This window comes from Gymnoscopelus microlampas (genome assembly GCF_963454915.1).
Source record: "Gymnoscopelus microlampas genome assembly, chromosome: 20".
Taxonomy (NCBI): Eukaryota; Metazoa; Chordata; class Actinopteri; order Myctophiformes; family Myctophidae; genus Gymnoscopelus; species Gymnoscopelus microlampas.
In genome coordinates, this window is record NC_139957.1 from 37,410,788 (window position 1) to 37,432,985 (window position 22,198).

Sequence of the window (22,198 nt, forward strand, 5' to 3'; positions counted from 1 at the left end):
CAAATATCTGTGAGATAGGAACTTTATTTTTACATTAACCACTTGAACCCTACTATCCCTATTCTGGGGGGAACATTTGCTGAATATAGCAGATGTACTTGAGCTACATGAGTACATGAGCTTGCAGATCTGCTATTTTCAACGAAAAGGTTTGGTGCAGAGGGAAAAAAGAGCAGACCAAGTACAGAGCAGACCAAGTACAGACCAAGTACAAAGTATTGAGGGTTTAAGTGTTTAAATGTCTGAAAACACACATTTAACATGAATCCAATATGTTGTGGGGGTCCCTAGGTGCTTCATCTCTTTTTCACCTAAACTTTGAAGACCCCTAACTAAAACAATATATATTTAGCTGACCGGAGTCCCCCAGGGGTCTGTACTAAATCCCTCCTTTTTTTACATCCACACCAAATAGGCGATCTGCAAGCTACAATCAACGTGTCTCGTTGCAACGCGTTGTGAACTTGTAGTTCAGTCAGATAACTCACGAATAGAATGACCAAAATTGTATTATAGGAAGTGAATGCAAGTGACAATATGATATTTTATCTCTGCTAAATTTTTCTCCCTGTTCAGCCTAATTAGACAGCCATCATTAACGATTAAGAGCAGGGAGACAGATATATACAATAACAACCCCCCATAAGGAACAGAACTAATAGCAGAGCCCACCGGTGGTACTGGGGTGGCGGTGGGAGCAAACAGCCGCATAACAACAAACCAGGGACACAATACAGCGGAAGGAACGCAGCTTAAGGTGAGCTTGAATAACCCGCCCGATTGGTCAGCTGATTGCCACGTCAGTGTATGACGCGTGGGTCTTGCATAACACTGTATACACCCACATAGTAATGTGCATGTGTGAGTGTAACCTCTCGAGTGTATACTGCCTGAATATAGCAAGCTACGCATCATATGTGCTATTTTCACCCAAATGTTCGCCCCAGAATAGGGACGATATAGGGTTTGTGCGGGTAATCTCCTTTTTGAAATGTACGGCTGTTCAAGTGGTCGGTCAAGTTCAAGCACGCCCTCTGGGACTCTGAGATAGATAGACCTTTTATTATCGATCCCACAGCGGGCCGCGGGGGGGGAAAAAATGCAGTTGTCATAGCATTACAGCAGTTATGAAACACAGGGCCGATACAGAGAGAGATACAGCTAGGAGTATAACAACGTCTATACTAATGCTAGAAAATAAACATTGGTCAGCAGGTAGTAACGCACAGGGATTAGGAAAAGAGTACCAGAAACCAGTGGTGGAAAGTAACTAAGTACATTTACTGTACTTAAGTAAAATTTTTAGGTGTTTGTTCTTTACTTTAGTATTTCCAATTTTTTACTCTACTACACCTCGGATCCAAATATTGTACTTTTACTCCACTACATTTATTTGAAAACGTTTGATACTAGTTATTTGTAGATTTTGATTAATATTACAAAACATACCGACTTCAGCCCTATATACATTTCGGCCATTTGAAAATAGTTGACGCGACGCATTGTGAGCTTGTAGATCTGCTATTTTAAAAAGATTTTTATACATTTGAAAACTTGAAATGGGACATTCTGCATAATGACTACTTTTACTTTTGGTACTTTAAGTACATTTTGATGCCAATACTTTGGTACTTTTACTCAAATTCCAGACTTTTACTTGTAACTGAGTATGTCTACATTGCAGTATTGATACTTTTACTTAAGTAAAACATTTGAGTACTTTTTCCACCACTGACAGAAACCAGGTATTCTACTAACAGACATTTTGTTTGGCCCTCTTGGACTGCCTGGGCTGGGATATTACCATCGTTAAAGAGCCATGTTATATTTAAAAAGAAACTGATACTGTTGTCTAGATACTGTATGGACCAGGAAATATGTGAAGGTGTCCGTTATCTGTTGCCCTTTTCTTTAAGCTGACAGCTCACAGTCTATCTCTGCAGATTCCCTCCGTCACCCCAATGTCCTCCCGTTATTATTTGTTCACGGATAGGATAGGATGCTGTCCAATCTATTCATAGAATCATGCCTGGTTTTGTGCTATGGTTTCATATTTATAGGATGATGCGGGGTGGGGGTGGCTGGCTCACAATCTCTGGCATATGAGCTGGCATTCAGTGGGGATTGTCCTCAGAGCCCAGTCTTCTCTTACAGCCAATGAAACCCTATATATAGGCGGATTTTGTATAGTTTGTTTTTTCAGTTCAGGTTAGAAACCACAGTGTTGTTGTAAAAACATGACAGGCGTAACAAGGCTGTCAATACTTGCACACGGCCATGGGTACAACCACAACGCTCTGGGTTAAATCTAAACACACCCGTTGTTAATTTGATTAGCTACAGTTGCGTGCCTTATTCTAGCCTGCCATGTTTTTAATCTGCTGTTGTTTTTAACCTGAACTGGAAAGCAAACTACTGTACGGGGCGGCAGTGGCTCAGGGGTAAAGCGAGCGGCGGGATGAGAACCGTGAGGTTTCCAGTGCGATCCCGGGGCTCCCCCAGAGTTAGTGTCAAAGTGTCCTTGAGCAAGAAAGACACTGAACCCCTAATTGCTCCCGATGAGCAGGTTGGTGCCTTGCATGGTTTCCTTCGCCATTGGTGTGTGAATGGGTGAATATAATGCACAATCTAAGTAAAGCTGCGTTGCGTTGCGTTGCGTTGTTTGACTAACCTGCATCAATATTTTACCAAGATAGCCAGATCTCACGGCTCACAACTTACGAAAAATGTTTCACAAATCTCCTAAGTGGGCGTGGTTGCGTCTCTCCCCATCTCTCCTCACCAGCCCCCCCCCCCCCCCCCCCCCCCTCCATTTGGCAAGCGCAAGCAAAGGCTCTCAAGTGCTTTGAACGTCATAGTGCTTCTGGTCTCCTAAAGGGGGCGGGGCGCCCACATCACACACACACACACACACACGCACAACAGGAAATCAATACGAGTTGGAGGGTCTTGGTTTCTCCATTCATCTTTGCCTGCGTCAGTGTGTTTTGCTACCGTTGACACATAAAACACTCACGGACAGTTTCTCTTGAGAAAAGAAGAATGTTGTGCAGCAGCAGCAGCAGCATGCAGCGGCGGGGGGGGGGTTCCCAACCTTTTTCTGGATCAGAGCCCACTTGGATCATCTAGAGAGCGATCAATCACGGCCGGCCCACCCGTCTGACCACTTAACACGGCAGCCATTGGGCCGCCGTGTTAAGTGGTCAGACGGGGTGGGCCGTGTGGGTTGTTTTCAGAGCATGTTTGTTTTAATAAGGATCAATCGTTCAATTGTGTTCCAGCTTGGATCAATGGAAATAACGTACAGTAGTATACTTTAAATACCTATGTATTGGTATCACAATGAGAACACGTTTTTCAAGGGTTTAACCACTTAAACCCCATATTGACCGGAGTCCCTCACGGCTCTATACTAATGTCTTTTCAGTTTTCTGTTATTGTGGGGAAAGCTTTTGCTGAAAATAGCAGATGGACAAGGTTTTTTTTTCTTTTCGTTTTTATCCCGCGATTTTGTAACCCATTTTTCACCCAGCGCCAATGTTTGTAATCCTGGGCGCTACTCTCCCTTTGCCAGCCTGGGGAGAGCCCCGAATTGAGCTCATGCCTCCTTCAATGCATGAGGGGTCAGCAGACTGCGTCTTATCACCTGACAGGGGGAGTTTCCGCGGTAGGACGTAACAGCGCGTAGAAGGAACACGTTAGAGAGGCAGTATAAAGACCAGGATTATTTGTGTTAGGGTACCTACCCTAGGGGACACCTTGTGTGTTGTTCTCACAAACACTGACCAGAGTATAACCATTTGTTGCAATACAAACGATCCTACAGCTTTTAACGTAAGTGTCTTTGTTTGAAATGTATTTATCCATATTGATGTTAAAAGACTGTATTAGTAGCACGTTGGCAGCCTTAAACTTTGACACGTGGCTGTGTTTCAAGTAGGGAATTGATTTATTCACAAAAAAAGCTGTTTTAACGACACCTTTAATGAGGATAGAAGAGGTCAAAGCTTTTGACCTCAAATGAAGCCCCTGGTCAAGACTCATCTCTACGTGTGTGTGTGTGTGTGTGTGTGTGTGTGTGTGTGTGTGTGTGTGTGTGTGTGTGTGTGTGTGTGTGTGTGTGTGTGTGTGTGTGTGTGTGTGTGTGTGTGTGTGTGTGTGTGTGTGTGTGTGTGTGACAACAGATACTTTTTGCTGATGTTCACACTTTCCACAGCTGTGAAACACTATGTGCCAAGTGGCAACATAGTCACTGTGTGTGTATGTGCGTGCGTGCGTGCGTGCGTGCATGTACACTGCATGTGTGTGTGCACAAAAGCATGAGTCATCCTAGACATTACACCTTATTTATACTTGGTTGTGCGTCGTGTTGTGGAGCAAAACAAAATTGCCTATCTGCAAGCTCACAATGCGTCGCGCTGCAACGCGTGGCGAGCTTGTAGATCGGCTGTTCCCGGTGTGCAACACCAGCACACAAACCCAGCGTCCATCTCTTCTCCTCATCCATCACAGAGGAGGAACTCAATTTGTTTTCGTGAGGTGGAACCTTACGTTGCAGCAACACTCTTAACAAACACAGCGGAGGTCACCTTCCTCTGAACTAACAGGTTCTCTCACCAGAAGCGTCACGGTGACACACCTGTGCCATTTTTCATGTCGATGCTGTCGGGCAGAGACCTTTTATCTCCATATTCTAATAACTTTTTGTTTTTTTTCGTAAATTAGCGCCCTACTTGATCATAATACAGGGTTACACAAAAGCATCAAAAGTAGCAGATCCACAAGCTCGAAACGCGTCGCGAAGCGTCGCGTTTCGAGCTTGTCGATCTGCTACTTTTGATGCTTTTGAAGTTGAACCCTGAAAAGTAACAGTTTTGGACATATGAGGTTTCCACCCGACAGAGACGATATTTTCACTTACTTTGTAAGATCCTGTAGGCGTTCATGCTCAAATAACCTGAGAAGAAGAGGCACCAAAAGTACATTTACATATAGGTTCAAGTTGCTTTACATTCTCCCAGCATCAAGAAAAATGTATTGCATAAATAACATAAATCTCAGATCAATCTCAGATCATCAGATAGTTATTCGTGACCCATTTTGGGTCACTATCCTGTTTGTGAAACACTGTTTTAGACTCTTATATACAGGCCTGTTTTGTACTGACTGTTGTTGTGATGTTTCACATGCCCCATCTCACAATAATCTGCTTTTAGTTCAGTTTTGTTTGACTCTGTCTGCTGTGTGTTTAGTTATTTTTCTCTGTTTTGTTATCTGCCTTGTTGTCTGTCAGTCTCTCAGGGTGGAGGGTGGGTGGGTTATTGTTGTTATTGCTGTAGTTTTCATTTGATATTGAGTTTGATAATTGCCTCGCCTTGTTATCGCATTGCTTTGCTTGACATAGATTGATGAAAAGTGAATAAAAACATTTGAATATAGACTCGTATAGCCCCCTAGTCTGAGGCAATTTACAATTTAACCCATTAAGACCGGGAACGCATCTGTGTGTCATTCTTAGATTATAGGCTATTCAAAAATAGCAGATATACAAGCTCATAGCGCGGCACCGAGTGCTGCGCTATGAGCTTGTAGATCTGCTATTTTTGAAATAAGTAAATCATGAAAATGTGTGCAAATCTTTGAATATATAATATATTCATTTTAACTCGAATCTTTGCTTCTGGGGGGGTCCCTGGAACAAAATATTTTGAGATTGGGGTCCACAGACAAATACATATCATTTTGGGGGTCCTTGACATGGAAAAACGCTTGAGAACCACTGATATTATAGCAACATATACGTATTTTTTTTTTAAATGTTAGGATTTAGAAGACATTTATAGAATCCCAAGAAGCAAATATTTGAGTTAAAAATGTTCACATTCAAAATATATATATTCAAACATTTGCACAAATGTTCAAGATCTTTTGTAGAGCGGCACTCAGCACTCAGTGCTGCGCAATGAGCTTGTAGATCTGCTATTTTTGAATAGCCAAAGAAATCTAAAAATGACACAGATTTTTTCCCGCAGTCTAAATGGGTTAAACAGAGCCTTGGTTTAAACAGCTGCACTCAGTCAATAATTATACAGTAGTTCCATGCAGAATCAAAACCGTGGCCAAAGATATGACGTCACTGGTGTGTGTTTGTCAGTTATATTCCACTGACAATATGCAACCCCCGGCTAATGACCGACATATCTGACTGGCAAATGAATAATATTGCGTCCCTCCTCCCCTCCGTTTGGAGAATCACGTTGATTTGACAGAACAGACAGAAGAGTTTAATTAATAAATGTTCTTGAGGTGGGCTGTCTCTTTTCATCACGTCCTCCCAGCAGAGACAATTAAATGCTGCCGGATTGATTTCCAAATTACTGTGCTAATCACACAGCAAGGTGTGAAGCAGGCACGCACACACACACACACACACACACACGCACGCACACACGCAAGCATGCATACAAACACGCACACACGCACTCACGCATGCATGCACACATACACATACATACACACACAAACACACAGGGAGTGATTTATTTTTAATAATGATAATCCTTTAGCCAAGGAATAAACTTTGTTATCAAACCGTTCCTTCTGTCTCCTGTTCACAAATATAACGGCTAGAAAAGACAGAAGACATGAAGGAAAATGAAATGACAAAAAGACAGAGGCTGAGAGAGGAGTGAGTGACGGAGAGAGAGAGAGAGAGAGAGAGAAAGAGAGAGAGAGAGAGAGAGAGAGAGAGAGAGAGAGAGAGAGAGAGAGAGAGAGAGAGAGAGAGAGAGAGAGAGAGAGAGAGAGAGAGAGACAAACAAATTAAAGATAAGGGAGGACATGATGTTTTGTAGAGGTTGCTGCTCCAGGCACACATCCACCTCTCATCTCATGACAACATGGCAGGCAAGGACATGACAGAGAGGCCGCGAGGCTCATGAGGTGTGGCCGTGCATGCAAGGTGCCCAACAGGTGATAAACGCCCAACGAGCTGTTTAATGTTTACAATTTATACACGTCGTGTATAGGCTATAGCCTATAGCTAACTAAGCTACATAATGTAAACCAGTCGTTCTCAGACGTTTTCATTTCAAAGAACCCCAGTGCATCGGCCCAGAGACCTCCCATAACACTGAGAGAGTTACAGACCTGTAAGGGTCCATTTGGTTTCTAACCAGTATCAGTCATTTAGCTGGGGACCTCCTGAACCCCCTCAAGGACCCCTAGGGCAGTGGTGGTTCATGTCAAGGACCCCCAAATTGATATGTATTTGGTCGTGGACCCCCAACTGAAAATACTTTGTGCCAGGGACCACCAGAAGAGAAAGTGTATGTTAAAAAACCCTAGGGGGTCCCCGGAACCCTAGGACCCTGCACATTGCTTCCACCATCCAGTCAAAGGGAGGACACAGCTTTACTTAGCCAATTAAAACTATGTGGGCTGTGGTTTGCTTTGCACCGAGTTGTCTGGTGCCAAATGCTGCACGCACGCACGCACACACACACACACACACACACACACACACACACACACACACACACACACACACACACACATACACGCACACGTACGTACACATACACACACCTTATTCACACAGCCATGTTGCTCTTACATCACATTGGGGGTGTGATATCCCACTGTGTAAATAAGGTTGATAAACAGCCTGTGTATACATTATACTGATGATCACAGCCTTGCAGGGACACAGCAGGATCAACATCAATCACTTTCTTGCCATACCATAATATCCAGGATACTTAAGTAAAAGTATCAATACTGCAATGTAGAAACACCCTTTTACAAGAAAAAGTTCCGGTAATTGAAATGTACTTGAGTAAAAGTACAAAGGTATTGGCATCAAAATATACTTAAAGTACGAAAGAACAAGTATAATGCAGAATGTCCCATTTCACAAAATATCATATGTATAAAATGATAAAATGTTTTAAAATCTTTCGAAAATAGCAGATCTACAAGCTCACAACGTGTCGCATTCGCAACGTGTTGTGAGCTTCTAGATCTGCAATTTTAAAATAACCAAAGTTTAAATAGGGCTGAAGTGGTTAATGTAGATTTTGTAATAATTCAAATCTACAAAGTAACTAGTAACTAATGTTTTCAAATAATTGTAGTGGAGTAAAAGTACAATATTTGCCTCTGAGAGAGTAGAAGTAAAGGTACTGAAAATTTGAAACACTCCAGTAAAGTAAAAATACCTCAAAATTGTACAGTACTTGAGTAAATGTACTTAGTTACTTTACACCACTGATATCCACCAACACATACTGCCCCCATCTCTGTTTCTCCCTCTGTGTCGCTATAGTTACCGCATGCCAGTGAAACACTCGACGACAGCCGGCCGTTTGGAGGAATGTTTGTTATAAGTAACGTAATGTTGAAGGTTTAATTAGCCCATGCAGTCAGCTGTGAGCTTGTAGATCTGCTATTTTTGAATAGCCAACGTGTAAATGGATAAAGTGGTTAAAATGATTGTGATGCTGTATTAACACATTTAGCTGGGGACCCCCTGGAACCCCCCCAAGGACCCCTGGGGGTCCCCGGACCCCACTTTGAGAACCCCTGACTTAAGCAGTAAATACTTTGTTGTATGATAAATTCTGAAAATAGCCGATCTCACAAGCTCACAATGCATTGCATTGTGAGTGAGCTTGTAGATCGGCTATTTTTGCTATTTTTGAAGATCTTTGAACTTTTTGTTGTTATTGACAATTGTCGCCTATGGTTTGTGTTGCCTGTGCAGCCTCCATAAATCATAGAATGTTTATTATCCCTAATCAATAACCTCTCAAACACATGAGGGGGAATGGAACATAATGCAAGGGTTCCCAAACTTTCCAGGCTGCGACCCCCCCAAAATAATCATATTTGAACTGGGGACCCCCTAAAATAATCTTATTTGAACTAGGGACCTCCTAAAATAATCATATTTGAACTGGGGACCCCCTAAAATAATCATATTTGAAATGGGGACCCCCTAGAATAATCTTATTTGAACTGCGGACCCTCCCACTTCGACAAGCACATGGAATTGTAGGCATTTAGTTTAGTTTGACAAGCTCACAACGCCTCGCAGTGCGAGGCCTTGTGATCTTGTAGATCGGCTATTTTCACAATGTTTGCCTCATTCTTATGTAATATTTGACCATTTGGCATTAAAAAGGTCTTAAGAGTCCTTAAAATGTAACTTTAGAAATGTGCAGATACCCTGTATAGTGTATACACTTATACTGTATGTTGGTTTGTTTACTGTTGAGTGAGAAAACAATGTTGCACATTAAGCTAATCATACAAAATAATGTGGGGACCCTCCTGGAGGTCCTGACCCCCAGTTTAGGAACCACTGACATAATGAGTGTGTGTGTGTCTTTTGTTTTGCATCAGGTGGAAGCAGCTACAGACTCAGAATCGGAAGGTAAAAGCTCCAGGGAATATCATTCTGTTGGAACACAAGTGGAGGATGACAAGAAGGGGTGAGATAATGGCCCAGCAGCTTTATCCTCATGAAATGTATGACCTTGCTGCCACTTTCATGAATAGACTCCATTTTCTTGTTTTTATTGGCTGGTGTTTGCTTGCTCTGTCTCTGTGTGTGTGTGTGTGTGTGTGTGTGTGTGTGTGTGTGTGTGTGTGTGTGTGTGTGTGTGTGTGTGTGTGTGTGTGTGTGTGTGTGTGTGTGTGTGTGTGTGTGTGTGTGTGTGTGTGTGTGTGTGTGTGAGAGCAAGAGAGAGAGAGAGTGTGTTTGTGCTTGCTTGTGAAGGCCAAATGTCCCCTCTAGTAGCCCAAGTAGTGGAGAAGCCCAAAAGAAGCGACCAGGCTATGTTTTACCACTTTACATCTGCTATTTAAAAAAATATATGGAAAAAGAAAAGTGAAATATTTGGAATATTCATTAAACTTTTTAACAACACAAATCTTGTATTGGCGGTGGCGTGTGTATTTGTCTGTGGGGCCCACAGACAAATACATATTCATTGGGGGGTCCTTGACATGAACCACTGGTTTAAACAATATTAGGAAGAAAGCCCAAATAAGCATCCACACTTTAGAAACACACCCACCACCCACAACTGCAAATATTTACATGCAACTTTACAACAAAAAAAAACAAGCCCAAAGTCAACTTGGCAACACTGTGTGTTGTTAGAGTTCTCACCGGGCCTGAAAATTAAGGCCCGGCCTTAACTGGGCCCTACTGGGCCGGCCCGAGGCTCTGCCCGGCCCCGAACGATTATTCTAATTTTAGGCCCGAAAACCCTGACAAACTGAAAAGGAGGGTGCAACTGAGGGTGGCAGGCCCCCCTCTGGCACCCCCGTGTCGCCGGGCCTGCTTTGAATTGCATCCAACACATCCACTGCCATTTCCGTCGGCCTTACCATTAGGCCGCTAGAGGCAGTTTACTTCTTTTTTGGGTGGTAATAGATTATTTTCCTTTTTTTTTCTTTTTTCTTCACAGAACCCAAGGCTCGGCCCGACTAATTAGCATAGATTTTGGGCCCGGCCCAAAAACGTCTAGTAGGTTCGGGTATAATTTGAGAACTCTAATGCAGGGGTCTTCAACAGGGGGTCCGGGACCCCTTGGGGGTCCTCAGAGTTACTACAGGGGGTCGGCCAAATCTTTGTTTGATGTGATTTTTATTTTTTGATCGGCTATTTTTGGCAAAGAGGTGTAGGTGTAGAGGGAAAAAAGATCAGACCAAGTAAACAAAAAAAGTTTCATCTGAAACAACAAAACTTTATACAATATAAAGGGGGGTCCCTGCTTCATCTCTCTCTCAGCTAGGGGGTCCTTGGCCTGAAAACGTTGAAGACCCCCTGCTCTAATGTGTGTGTGTTCTTCAGGCAGGGCCGGTTCAAGCGCTCCAACAGCGTGACGGCGTCGGTGCAGGCCGACCTGGAGCTGGAGGGCTTCCCCACCATGGAGGACAAGGGCCTGCAGTTCGGCGGCGGCTTCCAGCAGCGCCACGTCTCGGAGCCCAGCACGCCCACGCAGTACGGGGCGGTGCGCACTGTGCGCACCCAGGGCCTCTTCAGCTACCGCGAGGACTACCGCAACACGCCCGCCGAGCCCCCGAGCAGCCCCCGGGCGGACCAGACCACCGTCGGCGGCGAGACCATCACCTGGCAGCTGGAGCCGCCCTCGCCCAGGGAGAGCGTCGTCGCCGCGTTGTTGGCGTCGTCGTCGGGCGGCGAGTCGGGCAGGGCCTCGCCCTCGCCGCGGCGGGACGGCGGCTGGTTCATGCAGCTGCTCCACACGGAGACCAAGCGGATAGAGGGCTGGTGCAAGGAGATGGAGGCTGAGGCGGAGGAGAACGACCTGACGGAGGACAGTACGTGACTCCTGGAAAAGCTATACGCACACACACTATTTTCTGTGTAGGAAGTAGGGCTGCTACTCAGATTTTGATTTAGTTTTAGTCATAGTCTTTTGAATAAAATTCCATTTAGTTTTAGTCATATTTTAGTCATCTGAAATGTTTTAGTTTTCGTCTAGTTTTAGTCGACTAAATATCATGAGATTATTGTCGACTAAATCTATAGTTCTGTCAGATAACTCACAAATAGATTGAACCAATATTACAGACCAAATATATGAAACAATATTATAGAATGAGAAGAATACAAGTAATATTTTATTTTGGCGTTCAGGCTCTGCGACATTTTTCTCCCTGCTCAGCACAATTAAGACAACCATCATTACCCTTTACGAGCAGGGAGATAGGTATATAATAACAACCCCTCCATGGGGTGGTGCTGGGGTGGTGGTGGGAGCAAACGCCGCATGACAAAACCCATGACCACAAAGCGGACGGAAAACAGATGTAAGTGAGCTTAAATAACCCGCCCGATTGGACAGCTGACTGCCACGTCAGTGTATGACGTACTGTATGGGTCTACTCTACATGACGCTGTAAACAGCCACATAAAATGAGAATGCATCTAACCTCTCGAGTATATCTGCCAGAACTAACTCGCAGGCTACGTGTAATTTGATTGAGTCGACTGAAATTTATTTTGGCGGTGCCTTGATGGCGTCGCAATGGCTGATTTTACACTTGGTTGCATGCTGAAAATTAAGCGCAACCAAACATAAAATGACTTGTCTTAGTTCTACTGCATGGATCTCTTCTCCACTCATCCCTCTCTAACATTTTAGTCTAGTTTTTTATTTATTTATTGACGAAATTTTCGAGATTTTGTCTTAGTTTTAGTCATCATAGCTTAGGGTTTATTTAGTTATTTTTAGTTTTCGTCAGTGAAAAAAGATAGTCGACAAACATCGTCATAGTTTTAGACAAAATCAACACAGCTGCTACTGTCGATTATATCAGTCAGGAACACTCATGTCACAAAGTAGAATGAAACATTTGTTGCAACAAATGGAATACAGTAAAACTTGCCGTTAATGGCTCAGCTCTTGGGATGTTCCCTATACATTTTGCTAAGCAGCACGCTAAGCCAAATCGGGGAACACTAAGCAAAACCCCAGGTATACGAGAGCGTGCCTAAGCAGTACAGACAGATTGACTTGAGTCAGCAAACATAAAATCACAATAGTATTTTGAGCCTGTATGCCAGACTCTGAACTGAAAGGTGGAGGCAGGGGTGGAGGAGGCAGCTAAATCAGCAGCAGAAGGGTAGCAAGCAGTGAGAGAAGCAGAGATCTAATGAATGAAGAAGAAGCCATATTTAAATATGTATGTTGTGTACTGCACGTGATGAGCTCTAAATGTACATTATTAATGAGGGCCGTGTGTGCCGCTGTGTGTGTTCGTGCGTGCGTGTGTCTTTCAGTTCTAGGCCGGATCCGGAGTGCGGTGGGCAGCGCTCAGCTCCTTATGTCTCAGAAGTTCCAGCAGTTCTATTGGCTGTGTCAGCAAAACCTGGTGAGAACCTCAACACATCAGAGCTTTAGTGCTGTATCGATCACAGCTTTGTTTGTGTGTGTGCGCGTGTGTGTGTGTGTGTGTGTGTGTGTGTGTGTGTGTGTGTGTGTGTGTGTGTGTGTGTGTGTGTGTGTGTGTGTGTGTGTGTGTGTGTGTGTGTGTGTGTGTGTGTGTGTGTGTGTGTGTGTGTGTGTGTGTGTGTGTGTGTGTGTGCGCGTGTGCTTGTGCGTGTGAGTGAATGGGTCTGCCTGCACCGGTGCAGATTACATCAGAAAGCAAATACGATACAGAGGGAAACACAGTTTGTGTCTCTCTCTTCACAGTCCCTAACACACACTACAATGTAGAATCAATCAAAAAACACCAGTTTGGACTGCTGACTGACGTTACAATCAATAGCCATCAACCAACACATTTGTTGTGGCCTGAACTTTTTGAAATGAGAAATAGATAACACGGAATGGCCTCCACGCTGTGCTGAGCCAGTATTGAAACAGGTCTAACCACTTAAACCCTCTGTACGTGATACATTTGACCTGAGTCGACTCCACTCTTTTTTCCCTCTACACCAAATATCTATCTTTGGTGAAAATAGTATTTCCTCTTAATGAACGCATGGTACCATGAGCTGGCCTGGCTTTAAAAGGATCCCTGGCTAATAAGCCAAATATGCCTTAATACATTATAATTGTCCTCTATAATTACAATGTAAAATTAAAAACACCTTAAATATTGTATTTATTTTAGAAATAGTTGATCTTTCACTCAATAGGGGCAATGCCCGTCGCAAGTTGATGATGTAATTTATCCATATGTGGTCCAGCCCTATGGAATGTATTGTGCAAAAAAAACATATTTAAACTAGAAAATGTGCTCCTCGGAGCACAAGTCTCCGCCAGCAGACCTGTGCTATTTTAATCTGCATTACCTGTGCTATTTTAATATGCATTACCGTGGATTGCCTTTTGTCTGCCTCTTGGCAAGCCAACAAGTTTCATGAAGGCAATACGTTGACTTACCAACCTTTCCTCTAACGGGTGCAAATCCTGCAGTTCTCGGGGTATGGCATCCAGTAATAAGTTGTTAGCCCAAGCCTGTGTAGGGAGTTTCCCCATTTTAATGGAGCGATGACATGTGTGGCTGATCCAAGTGTTGTTTTGCTTGATTGCAGTTGGGTCTTTGTCCAGGTGACTTACAGTATCTATTGTTGCTGTGTACTTTGCAGGTTTTAACTTTACCACTGTTTCTCTGTGGAGCATTCGTTCACAGGAGAAACAGACATAATTAGGTCCACTTTCTCACATCTTGTTTAAGAATGCGGCACCAGCTTCATCAACATGCACCGCAATGTTCCGAAGTGACTCACCTATTTAGAGGTATGTATTTCGTCATGCTTCTCGCTAGCCAATCAAAGCACACCCTTTCAACATATTGTCACGTGTCACGTGAAGCTTGACCAATGTTAGCTTGGTGGAACCAACAAAAATCAAACGAAAACATACTCTCCACCATGCCTTCGGCCTGGCGGAGACAAATATTGATTTGATGCTCATATTAACCGTTGGAAGTATTAAGTTGTTGTTGTCTCCGCCAGGAGACATTGTTTTCACTTTCCGTCCCCCCCCCCTCGGCCAAGCTAACATTGGTCAAGCCTCACGTGACACGTGACAATACGGTGAAATAGTGTGATCTGATTGGCTAGTGACGTATAGCGGCCTATAAATACATGTGTCACTTTGAAAGAGTCTTAGCCTCTTTCAAAGTGAGGTAAGACAGGAATAATCACGAAATGGCTGAGAAATGGCGGATACTCTAACAATTGGATAGGACACTTACACAGACAGGACAGATAGGACACTTACACAGACAGGACGGATAGGACACTTACATAGACAGGACGGATAGGACACTTATACAGACAGGACGGATAGGACACTTATACAGACAGGACGGATAGGACACTTATACAGACAGGACGGATAGGACACTTATACAGACGGATAGGACACTTGTGTCATGTTACTATGACACAGTAACATGTTCTATTTTTTGTAAGAATTAGAACATAAGAATTAGAACATTCCCAACATTCCCAACACAAGTCTGCTGGCGGAGACTTGTGCTCCGAGGAGCACTTTTTCTAGTTTTTTTTATTTTCACATGCATTCCATAATTCCATAGGGCTAGACCACACATGGACAAATGACATCATCAACTTGCGACGGGCATTACCCCTATTGAGTGAAAAATAAATAAAATATTTGAGTTGTTTTTCAAGTTATAGAGAACAATTATAATGTATTAATGCATATTTGGCTTATTAGCCAGGGATGCTTTTAACATACATTAGTGTCTACGAAACCTAATCTCCGACCTGGAATTAACCAACTCATTCATCTAAATGACCCAGGACTTGCTGAATTCATGGCTTATGTGTCTTGTAATGTACAAGACAATGTAAGCTATAGGCAGATCGCTGCAGTGTCTTATTACGGTATCTGTTGTTTGCAAGGAAGGAATTGGCTGGAGAGAGTGGAACGGTTTCATGTTGCCCTCTGTCAGCATCTTAAGGACTTCAAAACCTCGAGTGAGCACATCCTGGGGGATCCAGGGAGTTTAAGACAAGCCTCGGTGTCAGTGTGTGGTCGGTTTTTAATCCCGCAGCAGAGCTCCAAGCACACTGTTTGAGTCTGGCTTTAGACACGTCGATCCAGGAGGCAGAGAGAGGCGTGCTAGACGAGATAAAACGCAATTAGACTTCTCCTTAAGCTTCTTATTTGTGGACACATATGCGTCTCAAAGTGAAGCCAAATCTGTCTCATAAAAGCTCTTGAAAAATGAAAGCAAACTTGAATAACGTCGTCTTTGGAGCGGAGAGCCAGGAGTTTAAGCGCTACATCACGTCAGTAATCCCCGTATCGAGTAGTTTTCTGCCGCATGCTGCAACAGCAGCAACACTATTATTTCTCATAACTCTGAACCAACTTCTTTTGAAATACTGTCTACGTGGCTCAGATCAATAACAGAGTGAGAACGGGGCAAAGAAAAACACCAGTCACAAATCCCTGTGACCTTCTCTGTTGCTGTGAACTGCTGTATAGCGTGGTATGTGTGTACTGTGTTGTGAGGAAGACTTATGGCAGGAATTACACAATTATATTGTTACTATGTTGTTCACCTTTTGGCAGTGGTGGAAAAGTACTCAAATGTTTTACTTAAGTAAAAGCATCAATAAATAAAAATCCAAACCTACAAAGTAATTAGTAACTTACGTTTTCAAATAATTGTGGTGGATTAAAAGTACAATATTTGCCTCTGAGATGTAGTGGAGTAGAAGTAAAAGTATTGAAAATTGGAAAAAGTACAGGACTTGAGTAAATGTCCTTTGTACTTGTAGGAGTTGAGGCATTACATTTTGCCTGACTTCTTTCCACAGATAAATATTGTCAATGTTTGTCAATTTAATATTTTAATTGTTTCACTGATTTCTTCTGGATGTTGCATGATTTTTAGAACAGTGTATTACACACAGCTAGGTTTCCTTTGATCAGAATCATGTGAAATGTTGCGGGTGGTCTCCTGAAAGCGCAACCGTTTCAGTCGATTTATTGGCAGTGGTGACTGACAATACAGAACCAAGACATGAATGAACCTAAATACAATGATGCTGACACACACAAGCTGCTTTAGTTTTTTTTCCAAACGGCACTGCTCTCTCTGGTTAGTTGAAATGGCGTATGCTGACAGTACGTGGAAATCTCCTTGTCAAAACCACTGTGGCCAGTACGGGGGTCGAACCCACAACCTTGCCGTTATTAGCACCATGCTCTAAACTGAGCTAACCGGCCCATGCTACTTTATAGTGACAGTAGACGAAATTCGAACAACTGTTGGACATGGATTTTAGATATTGTAAAATATATAGGCCTATGTAAGTGCCAGCGTACAGACAGACACTTCAGAGCTTATGAACAGAGCTTTTCAAATGTATTATTATTATGTGTAGTATTATTGTTGTTGTTGGCACAAACGCTGTAACCATCTGTGTTAACCGGCCTATGTCAAGGAAGAAGACGGTTTCTGATTAAACTCATGTCATTCCAAGATTATAATAGTCTCTGGGAAGCGGATTTGTTTTATATTATAAAACCAATAAAAGTGTCACTAAACCTAAGAGACAGCTTAAGAAGTGTTTTGGAATTTGGTAATAATATTACAAGTTTATAATATCTTATGAACAGTGTAGGCTCTATAGGGGCTCTTTTGAATTTTCAAATAGCAGTTAATAACTCTACCGTAATGATGAGTAGCTAATATGACAACCTAACCTTTATAATTAACCTTTAAGATTAACAGGAACCACAGCAGACTAATAAGTAGATCTACTGACTACTGGCATTTCCCTTAGGATTAATGTCTGTCTGTCTGTCTGTCTGTCTGTCTGTCTGTACTAAAAGTAATACTTAGTTTAAGTTCTTCTGAATACAGCAATGGGTGAAAAGATTCGGCATTATCTGTCTGTTTGCTTACACAGTGTACACAATAGTTACATCAAGGATTACACCTTTACATCAAGGATTAGACCTTAGTTACACCAGCTAGTACACCTTAGTTACATCAAGGATTACACCTTAGTTACACCAGGGAGTACAGGTACATAAAGGGATTACACACTTATCAAAGTAGTGCAGGTGTTTCGGTATTCAGACCTGCAAGTCTGTTATATTGTTTTGGCCTCCAGCCATCCAATATATGCAGCAGATAAATCTGTTAAATCAGTTTATGTGTGCGTGTGTGTGTGTGTGTGTGTGTGTGTGCGTGTGTGTGTGTGTGTGTGTGTGTGTGTGTGTGTGTGTGTGTGTGTGTGTGTGTGTGTGTGTGTGTGTGTGTGTGTGTGGTGTGTGTGTGTGTGTGTGTGTGTGTGTGTGTGTGTGTGTGTGTGTGTGTGTGCGTGCGTGCGTGCGTGCGTGCGTGCGTGCGTGCGTGCGTGCGTGCGTGCGTGCGTGCGTGCGTGCGTGCGTGCGTGCGTGCGTGCGTGCGCGCGCGCGCGTGTGTGTGTGTGCGCGTGTGTGCGCGTGCGTGCGTGCGGTATAAGTACAGTTCCTAGCTTGAACCAGAGCCTGATCTAGCTGTAAACCATAACCATGTGCCTCTGACTAACGGAACGGCATATATTGCGATGGGTTCGACAGTTGAATTAGCCTCGCGTGGCCGGACAATATCACTGCATGGATTTTCTCGTCTTGCAATGTCAGATTCGTCTGGAACCAGGCCACAGTTGAATGTCCTTTATGCCTTGATTTTATTTTCAATTATTTGGTTATGATTTAGTGATGAATTGGACTTGCTTTATTACTGCAATGCACCCTTGCAGCTGGTACGAAAGGATGGATTCCCAACGCGATTGTATTAGTGCTCATTTCAACTGAGAGCCCACATAGCCAACTCTATGATGATGTTTGCATGTTTAGTGTTTACTGTACCAAAGAGTTCTGATGAGGACACCTAGTGAACTTAGGCTGAAGTGCAATAAGTGGTGTCATCATGAATCCTTTTTAAATGTGTTCATTACATGTATAAATATATAAAATCTACAGATTACCTAGTAGCTAAAGTTTTCAAATTATTGTAGTGGAGTAAAAGTATATATTTACCTCTGAGAAGTAGTGGAGTAGAAGTATATATTTACCTCTGAGATGTAGTGGAGTAGAAGTATATAATTACCTCTGAGATGTAATGGAGTAGAAGTAAAATTATTGAAAATTGGAAGTACTTGGTTACTCTCTACTGTGTGTGTGTGTGTGTGTGTGTGTGTGTGTGTGTGTGTGTGTGTGTGTGTGTGTGTGTGTGTGTGTGTGTGTGTGTGTGTGTGTGTGTGTGTGTGTGTGTGTGTGTGTGTGTGCGTGCGTGCGTGCGTGCGTGCGTGCGTGTGTGTTTGTGTCACTTTGTGCTGCGCTGCGAGCTTGTACATCTGCCATTTTTTAACACTTTTGAAACATCTTGAGATGAGAAGTGTTCATTTTGTATTACGATAAAGTTTGGGAACCACTGATCTAGAAGGCATTTGTAGAATCTGCCTCAGGTCTTAATGGGTTAATAGTGTGACTGAGACAAGCCTCTTTCGCCCCCTCCCTCCCTCCCTCCCAGGACCCTAGCGCTATGCCGCGGCCCACCTCTCAGGACCTGGCCGGCTTCTGGGACCTGTTGCAGCTCTCCATCGAAGACGTCACCATGAAGTTTGACCAGCTGCAGCGGATCAAGAACAACGACTGGAGGCCCGTGGACAGCCCTGAGAAGAAGGTCGGGCATCAACCTGTCTGATGCACATTTTTTACTTAAGTAAAAGTATCAATACTGCAATGTAGAAACACCCTGTTACAAATAAAAGTCTGGTGATGAAGATGTACTTGAGTAAAAGTACAAACGTATCGGCATCTAGTACCAAAAGTTAAAGTACTCATTATGCAGAATGTCCCATTTCCCAAGTTTTCAAATGCACAAAATGTATAAAAAGCTTTAAAAAAATATCAGATCTACAAGCTCACAACGCGTCGCATTGCAACGCGTTGTGAGCTTGTAGATCTGATATTTTCAAATAGTCAAAGTGTATAGGGCTGAAGTGATTAATGTATGTTTTGTAATAATAATCAAAACCTACCAAGTAACTAGTAACTAAAGTTCAAATAATTATATTGGATTAAAAAGTACAATATTTGCCTCTGAGATGTGGTGGACTAGAAGTTAAAGTACTGCATATTGGAAATACTCCAGTAAAGTAAAAAAAAAATACCTCAAAAGTGTACTTAAGTTGAGTACATGTGAGTACATGTACTCAAGGGCACAGATGGGCGCGTTGCCAAGTTACATTAGGATCCGGTAGGACACGTTCGCATGTCGCTGACACATCACACAGTCCAGGTTCAGGGTTGACAGACACATCATTCACGTCAAAACCACCCTGTGAGGAAAATGTATGCTTCAGTATACTGACATGGAGTGAGTAATGTCAAGAATTCAATCTGAAATGCGATGAGTATTGCAGGGTTGGTGAAATCCAAGCCTCTGGTTTTGATGTCTCCCCATCTGGTCATACATTTTTATCGTCGTTCGGTTTAGAATAATATTAGAGGTTACGCGGCCCTCACATCTAGAGTTCAGGCCGCTACGTGGCCCTCACACCTACATTGCACCGCCGATCCCACCGATATGTCTGAGTCATAGTGTCGAGGGCTTGGCAGAGTAGACGACGTACCCGTCTGTCTGTGTCCCTTTTGTGCCCATATATGGAGAGCTCTGTATCTGTCTAGTCTACCTGTGTCCCTTTTATGACCAAATATGGAGATCCCTGATGTCATCAGTATATGCCCATATATCGGCATGCCCACATGGGCATATCGGTTGGATCGGTGGTTCTGGACAACCGCATCGGGTTTGTTTATGGTTATGTGTGAGTCATTAGAATTTGACAAATTTGCGAAATTTGTTCAAAAAAAAAAAAAAAAAAAAATAGCAAATCTACAAGCTCACAAGGCGTCGTGATGCGACACGTTGTGAGAGTGTAGATCGGCAAAGAAGCATATACGGCCTGAGTGGATAAGAACTGCTTTTTTCCTTCACAAATCGAGTACTAGCAATGAGACATTTAGAATATGTTTTCTATTCTCTTTACATCTTCTTGATGGAGTCGAGGCTGTTCTCCGCTGAGATCATTCTGGCCTCTGTGCATGAAGAAATGTCACGCTCCATTGTCTTCCTGCTGTCCAAAGTTCAGATGCAGCTGTAGTGACTTAAATCCTTCAGGAGAACAATAACAGCTACTTTCAGCTTTCAAATCACGGACTTGTTCAGACGAGGCCTTTGAGTTTGGTTCTGCTCTTTGTTACGTGGGGGGATGTGTTCTTTGGTACAGAGCTGAGTGAACCACCTCATTAGTCTGCTGTGGTGGCATTGAGGGATCAAAATGATAGACTGTGATGATCTAATTATAATCTGAAGTGCAGTGAAACATTAGCATAGCGTAAGACACATTTATTTCCATAGCACAAAGAGAAATGACAACTCTCGGTTGATCATAAGATCTCCAAATAGAGTAGAACTGTGCATTGAGTGTCATTGGCTAACGTCAATTCATTTTCAAAGTGCAATCCTGGACTTATTTGAATGAATAAAACATTATGTTAACCCTTCTGTATAGAGTATGTTAACTCATTCACTGCCACACCTATTTCTGGCTGTGTTTACCCACTGCCAGCGATTTTCGTTTTTCTTACCTTTGGTCACAGAATATTTGTATAAAACTCTCTCTCTGTTTCTGTCCTTCTGTTTGTCTGTCTGTCTTATTCCTAAAGCCACCGGCTCCCGTACCAAAGAAGACGTTGAGGCAGAAGAGCATAGTGAGAGAGCGTTCCCTGGACCTCACGGACAGACATCGACAGGAGGCTCGACGGCGACTCATGGCCGCCAAGCGCGCCGCCTCCTTCAGGCAGAACTCTTCATCTGAGCGAGCGGACAGTATTGAGATCTATATCCCCGAGGCTCAGACTAGACTTTGAGAAAACGGCGACCGGCCGCTCCCACGTTCAAACAACAACTTAAACTAGCCTTTTTCTAGACCATTACTACTACTACTACTACTATTACTACTCTCTACTCTTCCATTACCGATCAATTGTCTAATCTCCTCAGTGTCACATCTGCAACACCTTCAGTCAAGTAGGATGCGTTGAATGTACAAGCGTTGTGTGACTCCAAGTACTGTTTCATGGACGTTCGCTGTCTTATGGCTGTCAAATGTCTAAGTGTGAAATGCTGTTTTCAGGCGTGTAGTGCGGACGGAGATTGTTTCTGCTAAAAAACGCTCGTGTTTGAAACGGAGATCGTTTTCGTTTTAAAATCCGTTTTGAAATGAAAACATAGTAGTGTGGGGGTGGGAAGGGGGGGCGTAGTCAAAGTCAGTTCTACCATTGCCACAAAAAAGTATCAGCTGAAGCAGTTTTATTGACCCGGTGGGTTGGGCTGTTCGTTGGCTCGCTGATGATCGTGATGCCAACCTTCAGCTTTCATTGAATATCCTGGAAGGGTGTGATCTGTATTTTCTCAGCATTTGCAAAGTGCCATTTAAAAAAAAGTGCAGCTGTGAAAACCTACCAGCAACCACGTCTTTGAGCTAAAAAAAAACAAATAAATAGAGAAAAAGGTAAATGAGAGAAAATGTATTTTAGTTTGGGTTCGTAGAAAGATAACAACTCTAGTGTATTTTTCAAAAGTTTGAAGGTGAATCGTATTTTTC

The 22,198-nt window shown here is 43.0% G+C and overlaps 1 protein-coding gene across 1 annotated transcript in view; it reads left to right on the forward strand.

Moving 5' to 3' along the window:
* The window catches only part of dlgap2a (discs, large homolog-associated protein 2a), a 304,056-nt gene extending 282,334 nt beyond the window's left edge, over positions 1 to 21,722 (forward strand). Inside the window, exons 10-14 of the mRNA XM_084045680.1 lie at positions 9,406 to 9,494; positions 10,865 to 11,352; positions 12,818 to 12,909; positions 19,057 to 19,209; positions 21,258 to 21,722. Coding sequence (XP_083901806.1) covers positions 9,406 to 9,494; positions 10,865 to 11,352; positions 12,818 to 12,909; positions 19,057 to 19,209; positions 21,258 to 21,461 — 1,026 coding nt within the window. The 3' untranslated portion in view covers positions 21,462 to 21,722. The remainder of the gene's footprint in view (positions 1 to 9,405; positions 9,495 to 10,864; positions 11,353 to 12,817; positions 12,910 to 19,056; positions 19,210 to 21,257) is intronic.
* The last annotated feature ends 476 nt before the right edge of the window (positions 21,723 to 22,198 follow it).